Genomic DNA, 11,305 nt, shown 5'->3' on the forward strand with positions numbered 1-11,305 from the left:
ACTTCAAAAAGTGATAGGGGTCATTAGCACTGGTAATTAGCTGCTCAAAACAGTTATTCTTACATCTATATGAACATTTTTAGCCAAGTTATGACGAAAATTCCGTTACTAAATATCAACTTTTTGGCTAAATCCGTTTTTCCGAATTTCGGTCTTCAAATAATCAGTTTTTCGGCCATAACTTTAAAAATAATAGCCTGAATATGGAATGTTATACCTCGTTAAGCTCGTAATTAAATTTCCAATCAAGCTGTGTTCAAAAATGGAAATTCAATTTTTTGACCATTTTTTGCAAATTTTGATGATGTTACCCCTTACAAAAAATGCGAAAATTGACCCAAAAATTAATTTCGCTAAAAACTTCAAAAAGTGATAGGGATTTTTAGCACTGGTAATTAGCTGCTCAAAACGGTGATTCTTTTGGTTATACGACTCATTTTAGCCAAGTAATGTTATAAACCCGATACCTCCTATTATAAAATCAGAATTTTTTCCAAGCTCATAAGTGATACTTTGATAATGAGTTTCGATATCAAACTATGTCGTAACTCCAGATGCTACGTAATACATTTTTCCAACAGGTGAACAAATCTGATATACTTCATATTTATCTACCCTTCGCGAAACAGTGTCGTGCTGAAAGATCTGGCTGTTCGATAAAGTCAATTCACCTCAATCGACGTGATTCCCGATCGAGTCCGATGGACGAAAGTAAAAGTGCAAAAGCCAGTTCGGCGATAATACGCCTCCATAGCCCCAAAGCTGATAAGAATTTTACGTGTGCGTACACCGCGACATGGGGATATATGGGGGAACTAAGTGCAGTAGGGAGCCCCTATTGTGAAGCAGTAATTAATTCATGTTTGCTATTTTATTCTCTGTAGTACTATCTCATCCGTTCTAATATCTATCCAAATCTGTCATTTTTTTGTTTACTATATCGGGCCCGGTATTGATAAAGCCAAGGGTTCATGGAGGGGGGTCTTATGTACGAAATTATGGGCAATCTGTTTGTCAAGTACCTCCATCCATCCATTCCTCGACGGGGCACTTATCAATTTGCAATAAACATATACATACATACATATGTATGTACAAATGGCGAAAAGTGTAAAAAATAGAAACCGCCATTGCATTAATCAATCGTTTCCCAAGAACTTTCCCTATCGAAAGGAATGCGATTGTTGTTTGCCCCCCCGTCCGATAAGATCTACGTTCCAGACTCCGGATGTGGCAATATTTTACTGCCCACCAGTGCAATAAGAAATGCGATTGGCGTTCGATAGTGCCGAGATAATAGCAGTGGCCTTCGGATCTCGATCTCAAGTACTTCACCTCAGCGGGGGTGCAATGGGCTATTCTGGGTATCACATTCCTAAGGCTCGACCAAAAGTACCAGTTATAGCCATTTTTATTGATCACCCATGTGATAATTGTAGTCATACGATGCATGCATACATAAGCTATTAAATGCATCGGTATCGGGTATTTATTCGCCAACGGTAACGGTAAGCCATCCAACGGTAAGCTTGATTGAATCGGCTAAGTATTTTGTTTGGCTACAGCAACGGTACAAAACTATCGCTAACGGCATTTTGTTTGCCAGAGATAACGGTAGACGCCAGCTGTTTTTGCGTGCGTGGAAAAGTTTGGCCGCGTCGTCGTCGATGGCAATCAATATCAATAATGGCACCTAACAAAGGGCCAGGCGACATATAGAGATACGCAGTTTAACTGCGTTGGTTATTCCAGCGGCTCGTTGATGGCTAATCAATGGAAGTTGCTCAAATATGCAATCAGCGGACATAACCTCAAAGGGCAAGCTCAAACACGCCCACGCGCCTAAGTAGACAGAGAGGGAGGTAGAGGCAGAGTTGGAGAGATAGAGAGAGGCGGAGATTAGGAAGAGAGTGTTGGAGAAATGGATATGGGCGAGATGGGAGGACAAAAAGTGTGTCAGTGGGCACACTCACACATACAAACACACGCGCGGAATCCTCTCGCAACAACAAATTGCGTGGGAGTGGCAACGGAATAAGTTGATAGAATGAAAAACCGGGAACGATTGTGTAATCTAGCAGTATAGTATAGTATAGGGTCCAGTCCACTACGTAAAACCCATGAGCATATGTATACATACTTATATGCATATGCCCGAGTATGGTAATCAAGGCGAACTTATCAAAGTCAGCCGCACGAAATTGCTACAAGGCACACGCCGTAATTGTTGTTGCTCGCTGGTCTTCTAGACCTCAGTGTGCGTTTGAGTTTTGCCCTTGAGTTTGTCCTTTTTGAGCAGAAGCGGCGGCGTCGACAGAGGCTTTTGTTATACGCGTCGGCGCATGTAAACTGGTTTTGGTATAACAGTTTTAGCCAGACCGATTGAGATTGAGAGAGCGCGCGAAAGAGCGGGCCCACACCGACACACCAACACACATGCGCAGGCCGGCGACGAGCCTCCTACGCGAGTGTGTGTGTGTGAGTGCCGCACGTGTTGCCAAACACAGAAAATACGATAAAAAAAAAAACAAAAAAAGAACGCAATAGTCGGGTGCCACGACCTTGAGATACCCGCCACACAAGTTATGCTGCCTAGCTTAAGGCTTACATATTATAGATCCATATTTAATGGTATATATTCAACCAAACTTCTGCATCTAAATTAGAAAATATAGTGTGAAATAACCATAGTACATATAGTGTGAACTGCTGTCCTGAAAATATATTGTAGCACACTTTGCAGCTCATGAGAAAAGAGAACGTCGCCTAAATGGATTTTTTATTAACTATGTGGCAACTTTGGATACAATTCCATTCGAACTGTCCAGTAAGCCTGTACTACACCACGGCTAATGGGTATGAAACCACCATGACCCCACCACCACGTGAACCGTTTGGGGCACCGAATTCCAGTTCCCCGTCAAGATGATGATGCAAGTGCTTCTAATTATAGCCAGCCAATTTCGTACGCCTGCGCGATGTCCTGGCGAAAGGTTAACTTAAGGTGAAATGGCCACAGGTTGCTGCCCACGCACACACAGCCAGCCCACGTGCTTGCATATACTTACATAAGATGGTCTTGTACATGCAATGGTGGTAGAAATGAATGAAATAAAAAGGGTCACTACACACGTGTATGGGGTTGCAAAAACTCATGTACTACGCATTTTTCAGTCAGTTGCAAAGCTGTTCGTTTGTTTTGATGGATATACACGAACATTTCGTATGAATTGCTTCTTCCCTAATTAAGTAAACTTTTTGAATTTAACGGTTAAAAACCATTAAACCATTAAAAACCAAGTGGCAACGTCGTGCACTCTTGTAAATCAAATTGGCATCACTTGTTGGTATTTCGTTGCAGTATAAATGACATTCTCAGCCACACGGCGACTGACCGGCGATAATATATCGATAGCAAAGCAAAGCTCGCCAAACTATCGATAGTGTCGACGGAAGAACAACAACAATATGTCTGATGTTCGAAATCAACGCAAATATTATTTATCCCCCAGTTAATATAATTGAGCCCGCACAATGACAACCGACGAGAGCATAATGGAGGAGATGCTGGGTGAGTGCAGCTGCCAATTCGCCCGCCGTAACTAGCATAACTAAGCCACTTTTTGCGGCATTTCGCCTGCAACGCAGAGAGAGCAACAAATCCGGCACAGAAAATCGACGAACTGGGCGTGCAAATGTTCTGCATTGTGGTCAAAAGCAACGCCCAATTGGTGCACAAGGCGCAGGAGATGATTGTGGCCAAGGTGCGATCCACAAATGTGACGGAGGCGACGCGAGCGATTTCGGTAAACGGTTATATTTTGCACTTTTCACCCCATTTCTTTGCATCGAACCCCCACATCCCCCTTTCACATTACCACCCACAACCACTTAACGGTAAAGGGGTATGTGTGGGCTATACACACGCAGCTGCACAGTGGGCGAAAAGCGCACACATACGCACGCACTTTTATGGCTGCGTTTGAATTAGCAACAACAATTTCGTTATCAATTGTTAATATTTGCGATCGAAATTGCGATTGCCTGGCCAACTGGGCGCAAAAGCAGCTAAAACAATATGCAACAGTTAGCGGTATTTGCATTTTTGGTATCCGACAACTTTCAAAACATAAATTAACTTGCATTATTACTAGTTTGTCTTAGTATTATTATTGTTTTTATTCTAGTTTTTCGCTTGCACTTGTCAGCTTTCCTAATCTCTTATCTTTGGTTTGTCACCATATTTGTTGCTTTATTTTTGTCGAGGAAAAAGAATTAGATTATATATCTTAATTTTAAATGTTTTTAACAAACATTAATATTTACAGTGTAAAATAGTTACTTTTTTTCATAACTTGATTGAGCAGAAAGTGACATCCATTAGTAATCAAAACACTAGTATTGGTAAAATTCCATTAAAACATGAGTAATCTAAATTAAAGTAAATGTTGATTTAACCCGTTAACCGCTTGCAGCTGCTGGAGGAGTGCATGACGCAGTGCGGCGACGACTTCCAGGACGAGGCGTCCAAATTCCGCTTTCTCAACGAACTGATACGCCTGGTATCGAAGAAGTACAAGGGCGCCGAGACGCCGCACGAAGTGAAGCAGCGGATCATGGAGTGCCTACTGCTGTGGACCACCGAGTTCCCGCAGCGTCAGAAGATACGCGATGCCTACGACATGTTGCGCAAGGAGGGGGACATCGAACACGGCACCACGGAGGCGGCGGTGGCCAAAAGGGAGAGTGTACTGGGCACTATTGACGAGGCCATGTTCGCCAAGCTGATCAAGAGCAATAATCCCGAGAACTTCAAGCGGGCCAATCTACTGCTGCAGTATCGGATGGCACAGGAGGCGCGTCGCAACGATCTGCTGGCCCAGCATCGTCTAGTCCTTTGCGAGGTGCAGGAGACGATGCAGCTGCTCAACCAAATGCTGGACACCTACGATCCCGCCAACCAGGACGTCAGCGAAACACTGCACGAGCTATACAAGAGCTGCAAGAAGCACAAGCCCATCTTTCAGCATCTGCCGCAGCTGCTGGACGATTCCGATGCGCAGCTTGTAGGTGGGTGTGGTCCCTCTTGAATGGTTCACCATTTAGCTCTTTATATAACACGTCCAACTCCCTTCGCAGCTGACACTCTGGATGCCAATTGCGCTCTACTGGCCACCATGCAGCGCTACAAGCTTCTGGTGCCATCGCCCACAAGGAGCACCGCTGCTGCCTTGACCACGAGTGCTCCAACAGTAGCTAGTTCAGTGAAGTCGACGGCCAGCTCGACCACAGCCACCACTAGCTCCAATAACGCCCAGTTGCTGAACGAACTGCTCGGCGATTTGCTCATCGACGGAAGCAATAAAGCTGCAACTACAGCCACCACAAGCCTACCAAATGCCGCGGCTAGCGGTTCGAATCCGCTGGCCGATTTAAGTGACATCTTTAGCAGCGCTCTGGCCGAAAGCGAAGCGAAGCAGCAGAGTCAGCCATTCCAGAATGCAACCACGCTGCTGGAGCCGCAGGTCATTAGTCAGGGCACCACAACCGAGGCTTTGGCCAATGGCAATGGAGGCAGCGCCAGCAAAGTGCCGGAAACAATCAGAAAGATGCCGCAAATCGATATGCTCAGCGAGGAGCTGTTCCAGCAGATCCTGCCCACCCAGGATCGGATGCCCAGCTTCAAGCGGGATCCCGAGAAGATCACGCTAAACGACTTGGCACGCGAACGAATGCACATAAAGGCGCCAGAGGAGCCAACGACTGCTAATGACCCAGCTTCTGATAGTGCTCCTGCTATTGCCACTGCCACAGCTACTGTTGATTCCATAGACGATGTTCCTTTACTCAGCGATGATGTGGAAAAGAAGGATGAAGCCGTCGTGGCTCCAGTGACAGTTGTACCGCCGGCCAAGCCGCTAAGCGAAATCAATGTGGAACTGGACAATATACAGGCCACCGGGGAGCAGCGCATCGTTCTCGACGACGACGACATGCAGCTCAGTCTGAACTTCACCAGCGATCGGCCCGGCCATCGTGTGTCGGTGATTGTGATATCGGCTCAGAACAAGAGTCGCCAGCCAGTGCGCGACTTTCAGTTCGAGGCCAGCGTGAAGAAGGTGAGCGAATCAGAGCTGGAGAAGATTACTGGTCATCGAGGTGACCGGACTAACAAGCTATCATTCTATTCCGCAGCCCTGCAAGGTGCGCCTGTTGACGCCGACGGACAGCCAAATGCCGCCGCACAAGCCCTTCCGCCCGGCCACGCCCATCAACCAGGTGATGCTCCTGCTAAATCCGACAGGCAAGGCCGTGGACGTAACATGCATTGTGGGCTACAAGCTGGGCGACGATCCGGATCCCATCAAGGAATCGATTGTGGCCAAAGGCATTGACTATGTGGACTAAAATACCCCGACATATAAGTATCACCCGCTCCCGTCCACTGAAAGCGCAGGAGGAAAATGAAAAGAACGAAAGACAGTCAATTTTCCCGCATCTATGTTGTGCTCCCCATTATCTTAAAGATACTTTTGGTTTTTCAATTTCTGTATTGTATGTGTATGTACGCTGATAAGATTTTTATTCAAATTGCATTTTGCATACAAACGATTTAGTCGTAATATAATTATGTATCAAAGGTTTATAAATTATGAAAAAGTCGCTACAAAAGCCAAGCGCTCATTTTCAGAGGTATTCTCATTAATCTGTTCAATTGTTGTGTGGATGTTGTTTTAGTTGATGCTTCAGTTCAGTTCAGTTGTCGTGTTGCCCATATATGGATTCATTGCTACTCTCCCCACTGTTTCAAAAAATGCCAAATTATTTGTTCCTGGCGGATTGTCTCGCTGGGTTGGCGGTTTTGCGGATGATTGTACATCTGAGATATTTGTTGATTTAACTGGCTTAAGATAGATCGTAATTAAGTTCGGAAGTGAATTAATGAGCACTGCTGGCAGTTTTTCAAACATTAAGGATATCAATTTTTTTGAGACTATGAATTACCATTTTATATATATGCATCTAATTGGGAAACGTAAGCTGAACTAAAACATTGAGTCTAATTAAGAGTAGAAACTAAAACCGCGATGCTTAACAAACCATTACAATTGCCATTCATTTTGTGTGGACTTAAGCCAGCTAATTGGTAGAATGACTAAAACTAGTAGGCCAATCTTTGGGGAAAGCCAAATGAAAATCCGCCACCAGGAGCCACTTACAAAGTGCCTAGACTCTAGCCGCTAGCTACTACTACTACTACTACAACTACTGCTATTTGCCCACGATCTCGTCCTTGAAGGACAGGGCAGTGATGGCCTTGGTGTGACCAGTATAATCCCTAATCGAACTCTTTGTCTGCAGCTTCCACAGTCGTGCAATGCCGTCGGATGAGGCTGTGAACAGCCATTTAGAATCGGCGCTAAAGGCGGCATCCCACACCCAATAGTTCTCGATGCACAGCTCGCGCCATTTGCTAAAGTCATCCGTCTTCCAAATGCACACAGTGCCATCGCCGGATGTCGTCAGCAGTAGCCTGGAATCGGGACTGAATTTGCAGCGCAGTATGTAGCGAGAGTGGGCCGGAATTTTCCTGTTCGGCCGCAGCGTGCTCATCTTCTGATCCTGACTGGTCAGCGACCAGATGTAGCAGTTGCCCTTGTTATTGGCCGCCGCCAAGTATCTGCCATCCGGCGAGATGGCAACATCCTGAATGGATGCGTCCACCTCGGGCACGATGCGTTCGTGCCGCTCCGACTTGACGTCCCACAGAAAGACGCTGCCATTTTGTGAGCCCATGGCGATCTCCACCTGGTTGGGATGCAAACAGGCGGCATTTACCGGCGCCTCACAATCAAAGATCCGGGAACAGTGTGGCGGTGCGGCAATCATGTCCCAGATCCGCACGTGATGATCCTCGCCGGCGGTGAACATCCAATTGCCGTCCTCTTGGAAGCCAAGTCGCGTCACATTCTTTTGCACGCCATCGAAATTGATCACCGGTGCGGTGCAGTTGGACTCCAGGTCGTACAGCCGGATGCACTGGTATCCGCACGCCGCCAGTCGCGTCTTATCCGGTGTCCTGTCTAGCGCATTCACTTGCTGCAAGTTAAAGCATGTTCGTTAACCGGAAAATGCACGAATCGGTTTATTCCTACCGAGGTCTCCACGAATCTCATCGTCTTAATGCAGTTGCCCGTGTGCGCCTGCCACACCTTAATGGTGTGGTCATAACCACCGGTGGCCAGGATCAGCTGCTGTTGGTCCCCCATCCTGTGATTGCACAGATTAATTGACAATTTCCGCGTTTTTTTGCCCCAATGTTTTCATTTCACCAGACCTATCGGTCCATTGGTCCTCGATACGCGCCTATCGCGCTTATCGATAAGTGGCGCGGTGCTGGTAAGCGCGAAAATATATTCTTATTAGAATAAAACCTAAAGCGCAGCAACAAAATCGTTTTCAAAAAACACTATTAATTGATATCAGTATAATTTTAGGTTTTATTACAAAAATGCGTACTGATTTACATATCAAGTCTTTCTTTTATCCGCATAAATAATCATTAGATTAGATATAACACAAAAATTATGTCAAATCAAAAAAATTTTAACTGAAAAATTTTGATAATTTACGGTACCTGGTTTATATAATCGAGATATTTTCCATATAAAGTATTATAGAATTATCTTAATAATATTTATTATCCCAAAACTCGGACATTAGCAGAAAATAAAAAAAAGAAACTGACGCAGCTTTGGTTATTGGGAAAAATGTTTATTGGTTGAATAACTTAGCAACTGGGATTAGTCCGGGACCAGCGTAACGTACAAGGATTGGGTCTGAGTGGAGTGAGCGGCGTTGGCCATCTACTGCTGTGCGGTGGGAGCAGTTTCCGCTGCCGTGCGGTTGGCATCCTCCGGTTTCATGGCGGGGAACAGCAGAACCTCCTACAAAAAAAAAGAAGCCTCATTTAGCAACGCTTGCAATAAGTTAAAGACCAAGTGTAGACCCACCTTGATGTTGTTGGAGTCCGTGAGGAACATGGCCAGGCGATCGATGCCCATGCCAAAACCACCGGTGGGCGGCAGTCCGTACTCCAGGGACGTGCAGAAGTTCTCGTCGACCAGCTGGGCCTCATCATCGCCGGCCGCCTTGTCGCTGGCCTGCTGCTCGAAACGCTCGCGCTGCACAACCGGATCGTTCAACTCGGTATACGCGTTGCAAATCTCCTTCTTGGCCACAAACAGTTCGAAGCGCTCCGTCAGGCCGGGAATACTGCGATGGTACTTGGCCAGCGGCGACATGATCTGCGGATGCTCACAGATGAACGTTGGATTCACGCAAAACTCCTCGATGAATTCGCCGACGAGCTTGTCCAGCAGGCGGGCAGTGGTGCGCGGAGCTGGGCACTCGACCTGGTGCTTAGCGCACAGCTGAGACAGGAACTGATTCGTCTCTGGCGAATTGAAGGTGTCGGCCGCGGGGAACTTCACCTGCAGCTTCTCTTCCAGCGTTTTGATCATGGATACGCGCTTAAAGGGCGGCGTAAAGTCAAGTTCTTGCTCAGGTCCCTCTGGACCCTCCGGATGATAGATGACCTTGTAGGAGCCACGGATCGCTTTCACCATTCCCGAGACCAACTGCTCGGTGATATCCATAATGTCAGCGTAGTCGGCATACGCCATGTAGAACTCGCACGTGGTGAATTCAGGATTGTGGGTGAGGTCGATGCCCTCGTTGCGGAACTGCCGTCCGATCTCGTACACACGATCGAGTCCACCCACCACCAGCATCTTGTGATACAGCTCCGGAGCAATGCGCATGAACAGATCCATCTTGAGGTCATTGTGATGCGTCACGAAGGGCTTGGCAGTGGCTCCACCGGCGATCATGTTCATCATGGGCGTCTCGATCTCCAGGAAACCCAGACGATCCAGGAACTGACGCACGTACGAGATGATCTGCGGGCAATGGGAGTAGTTTTTGTTATATTCAGCTTAAACTCCTTAGTTCAATTCATACCTTGGCACGGATCTGGAATTTCTCTCGCACATTGTTGTTGAGAATGAGATCAAGATAGCGCTGGCGGTAGCGCGTCTCCTTGTCCTTCAACCCGAAATGCAGATGGGGCAGCATGTGTAGACAGGGCGATAGCAGCTTGATCTCGCTGGGCATAACGGACAGTTCACCCTTCTTGGTTTTGCCGGGATGTCCGACAACGCCGATGATATCACCACGTCGCAATTTGGACGTATCGATTTCGAAATCCGCCTCCGACTTGTAGGACTTAGCGCTGGCCATCACCTGCACCTTGACGCCCTCGCCGCGCAGATCGTAGAAAATGAGCTTGGCGCCCGACTCGCGTATGGCATGCACGCGCCCAGCCACGCTCAGTTTGACATTCTCCAGGGTCTCGCCCTCCTTGAGGCTGTTCTCGTACTTGGCAATGAAGTCTTCCAGCGAGCTACTCACATGGAACTTGTGTGGATAGGGATCCGTTGCGGGTGAACGTTTCAGCTCCTGAACGGCGGCGGAGCGCAGCTTAAAGTATTCATTCGGCGAGATCTCCTCCTCCTCGGCGGCACTGCTCTTCTTCTTGCCAGCAGTATTTTCCGCCGGCGCAGCGGCCGCCTTCTCAGCCTTCTCCTTGGCCTTTTGCTCGGCCTTCAGGCGACGCTTTAGCTCACTGTGGACGAAGAGAAACAGTTAGGGTATTAGCAGACAATGGAGATGTTGCCACAAGGCTGTTATAACCACGCATGGATATATATATATATATATCCAGCCTGGCCAACGGTGCGTATTAGTAACCCACAGTTTGGTCTGCTTGCTTGGCTCCATTTGCGGAGCGCTCACGTGGAAACCGGCGGCAAGTGGCTGAATTCCGGTGTATCTGCATCGGGGCCATGACCCCTGCACGGTTCTAAGGGCGCAGCGGGCGAACATGGTTATTTTAAGCAGCGTATTTCATCAGCAGAACTGCACACATGCAACATAAATAATGCGAACTGGAACGTTGCCGCTTCGCCCTAACCTACAAGTGGGGCAGCTACGTTGACCGGATTTAATGCTTGCGGTCAAATGGATACGCTTTGAAGCCTATGGCACTTACTTCTTGGACAGTTCTCCACTTGCAGCGGCCATGCTGATGCGGTTACGTTGTTCGCTGTTTAATCCCGGGGTCTCAGAAGCGATGGAAACCCAAAAGAAATGCGAATGCGAAAGCGCCACAAAAGTAAAAAAAAAAAAGTACACGACCAGCGCTGCCAGATGGGCATAAATCGATGCAACTGGCTTTGCCGCA

At 47.2% G+C, this 11,305-nt stretch overlaps 3 protein-coding genes across 5 annotated transcripts; 1 reads left to right on the forward strand and 2 right to left on the reverse strand.

The window, feature by feature from the left end:
* The first annotated feature begins 3,424 nt into the window (after window positions 1-3,424).
* On the forward strand, window positions 3,425-6,675 carry Gga (Golgi-localized, gamma-adaptin ear containing, ARF binding protein). The gene is made up of 5 exons (NM_132343.4): window positions 3,425-3,571; window positions 3,649-3,806; window positions 4,476-5,070; window positions 5,140-6,119; window positions 6,196-6,675. Exons 1-5 carry the CDS (start codon window positions 3,535-3,537, stop codon window positions 6,406-6,408), a joined length of 1,983 nt encoding a protein of 660 aa, NP_572571.1. The 5' UTR covers window positions 3,425-3,534; the 3' UTR covers window positions 6,409-6,675.
* Window positions 6,549-8,364, reverse strand: Lst8. Its single transcript, NM_132344.4, has 2 exons — window positions 8,157-8,364; window positions 6,549-8,100 (listed from the first exon to the last, which is right to left on the reverse strand). The coding sequence occupies exons 1-2, from the start codon at window positions 8,268-8,270 to the stop codon at window positions 7,273-7,275; spliced, it is 942 nt and encodes a 313-aa protein (NP_572572.1). The 5' UTR covers window positions 8,271-8,364; the 3' UTR covers window positions 6,549-7,272.
* Window positions 8,365-8,757: 393 nt separating this feature from the next.
* LysRS (Lysyl-tRNA synthetase) lies at window positions 8,758-11,279 on the reverse strand. 3 transcript variants are annotated; one of them, NM_001201642.2, is made up of 5 exons: window positions 11,114-11,236; window positions 10,817-11,050; window positions 10,024-10,687; window positions 9,015-9,962; window positions 8,758-8,948 (listed from the first exon to the last, which is right to left on the reverse strand). In NM_001201642.2, exons 2-5 carry the CDS (start codon window positions 10,945-10,947, stop codon window positions 8,868-8,870), a joined length of 1,824 nt encoding a protein of 607 aa, NP_001188571.1. In that variant the 5' UTR covers window positions 10,948-11,050; window positions 11,114-11,236; the 3' UTR covers window positions 8,758-8,867. The 3 variants fall into 3 exon arrangements, with proteins under 3 accessions (NP_001188571.1, NP_572573.1, NP_727353.1); NM_132345.2 differs by lacking the exon at window positions 10,817-11,050 and having other exon boundaries at window positions 11,114-11,279; NM_167196.3 differs by having other exon boundaries at window positions 10,817-11,236.
* Between the last annotated feature and the right edge of the window lie 26 nt (window positions 11,280-11,305).

The sequence above is a fragment of the Drosophila melanogaster genome, chromosome X (assembly GCF_000001215.4).
Source record: "Drosophila melanogaster chromosome X".
Classification (NCBI taxonomy): Eukaryota; Metazoa; Arthropoda; class Insecta; order Diptera; family Drosophilidae; genus Drosophila; species Drosophila melanogaster.

Coding starts and splice junctions, on each gene's coding strand:
- LysRS (NM_001201642.2), bottom strand. CDS start 10,947: ATGTTCGCCCGCTGCGCCCTTAGAACCGTGCAGGGGTCATGGCCCCGA. Junction 9,963..10,023: donor AATTCCAGATCCGTGCCAAG/GTATGAATTGAA, acceptor CATTGCCCGCAG/ATCATCTCGTACGTGCGTCA. Junction 8,949..9,014: donor CGGACTCCAACAACATCAAG/GTGGGTCTACAC, acceptor TTTTTTTTGTAG/GAGGTTCTGCTGTTCCCCGC.
- Gga (NM_132343.4), top strand. CDS start 3,535: ATGACAACCGACGAGAGCATAATGGAGGAGATGCTGG. Junction 3,572..3,648: donor CATAATGGAGGAGATGCTGG/GTGAGTGCAGCT, acceptor CCTGCAACGCAG/AGAGAGCAACAAATCCGGCA. Junction 5,071..5,139: donor TTCCGATGCGCAGCTTGTAG/GTGGGTGTGGTC, acceptor CTCCCTTCGCAG/CTGACACTCTGGATGCCAAT.
- Lst8 (NM_132344.4), bottom strand. CDS start 8,270: ATGGGGGACCAACAGCAGCTGATCCTGGCCACCGGTGGTTATGACCAC. Junction 8,101..8,156: donor TGAGATTCGTGGAGACCTCG/GTAGGAATAAAC, acceptor TTTAACTTGCAG/CAAGTGAATGCGCTAGACAG.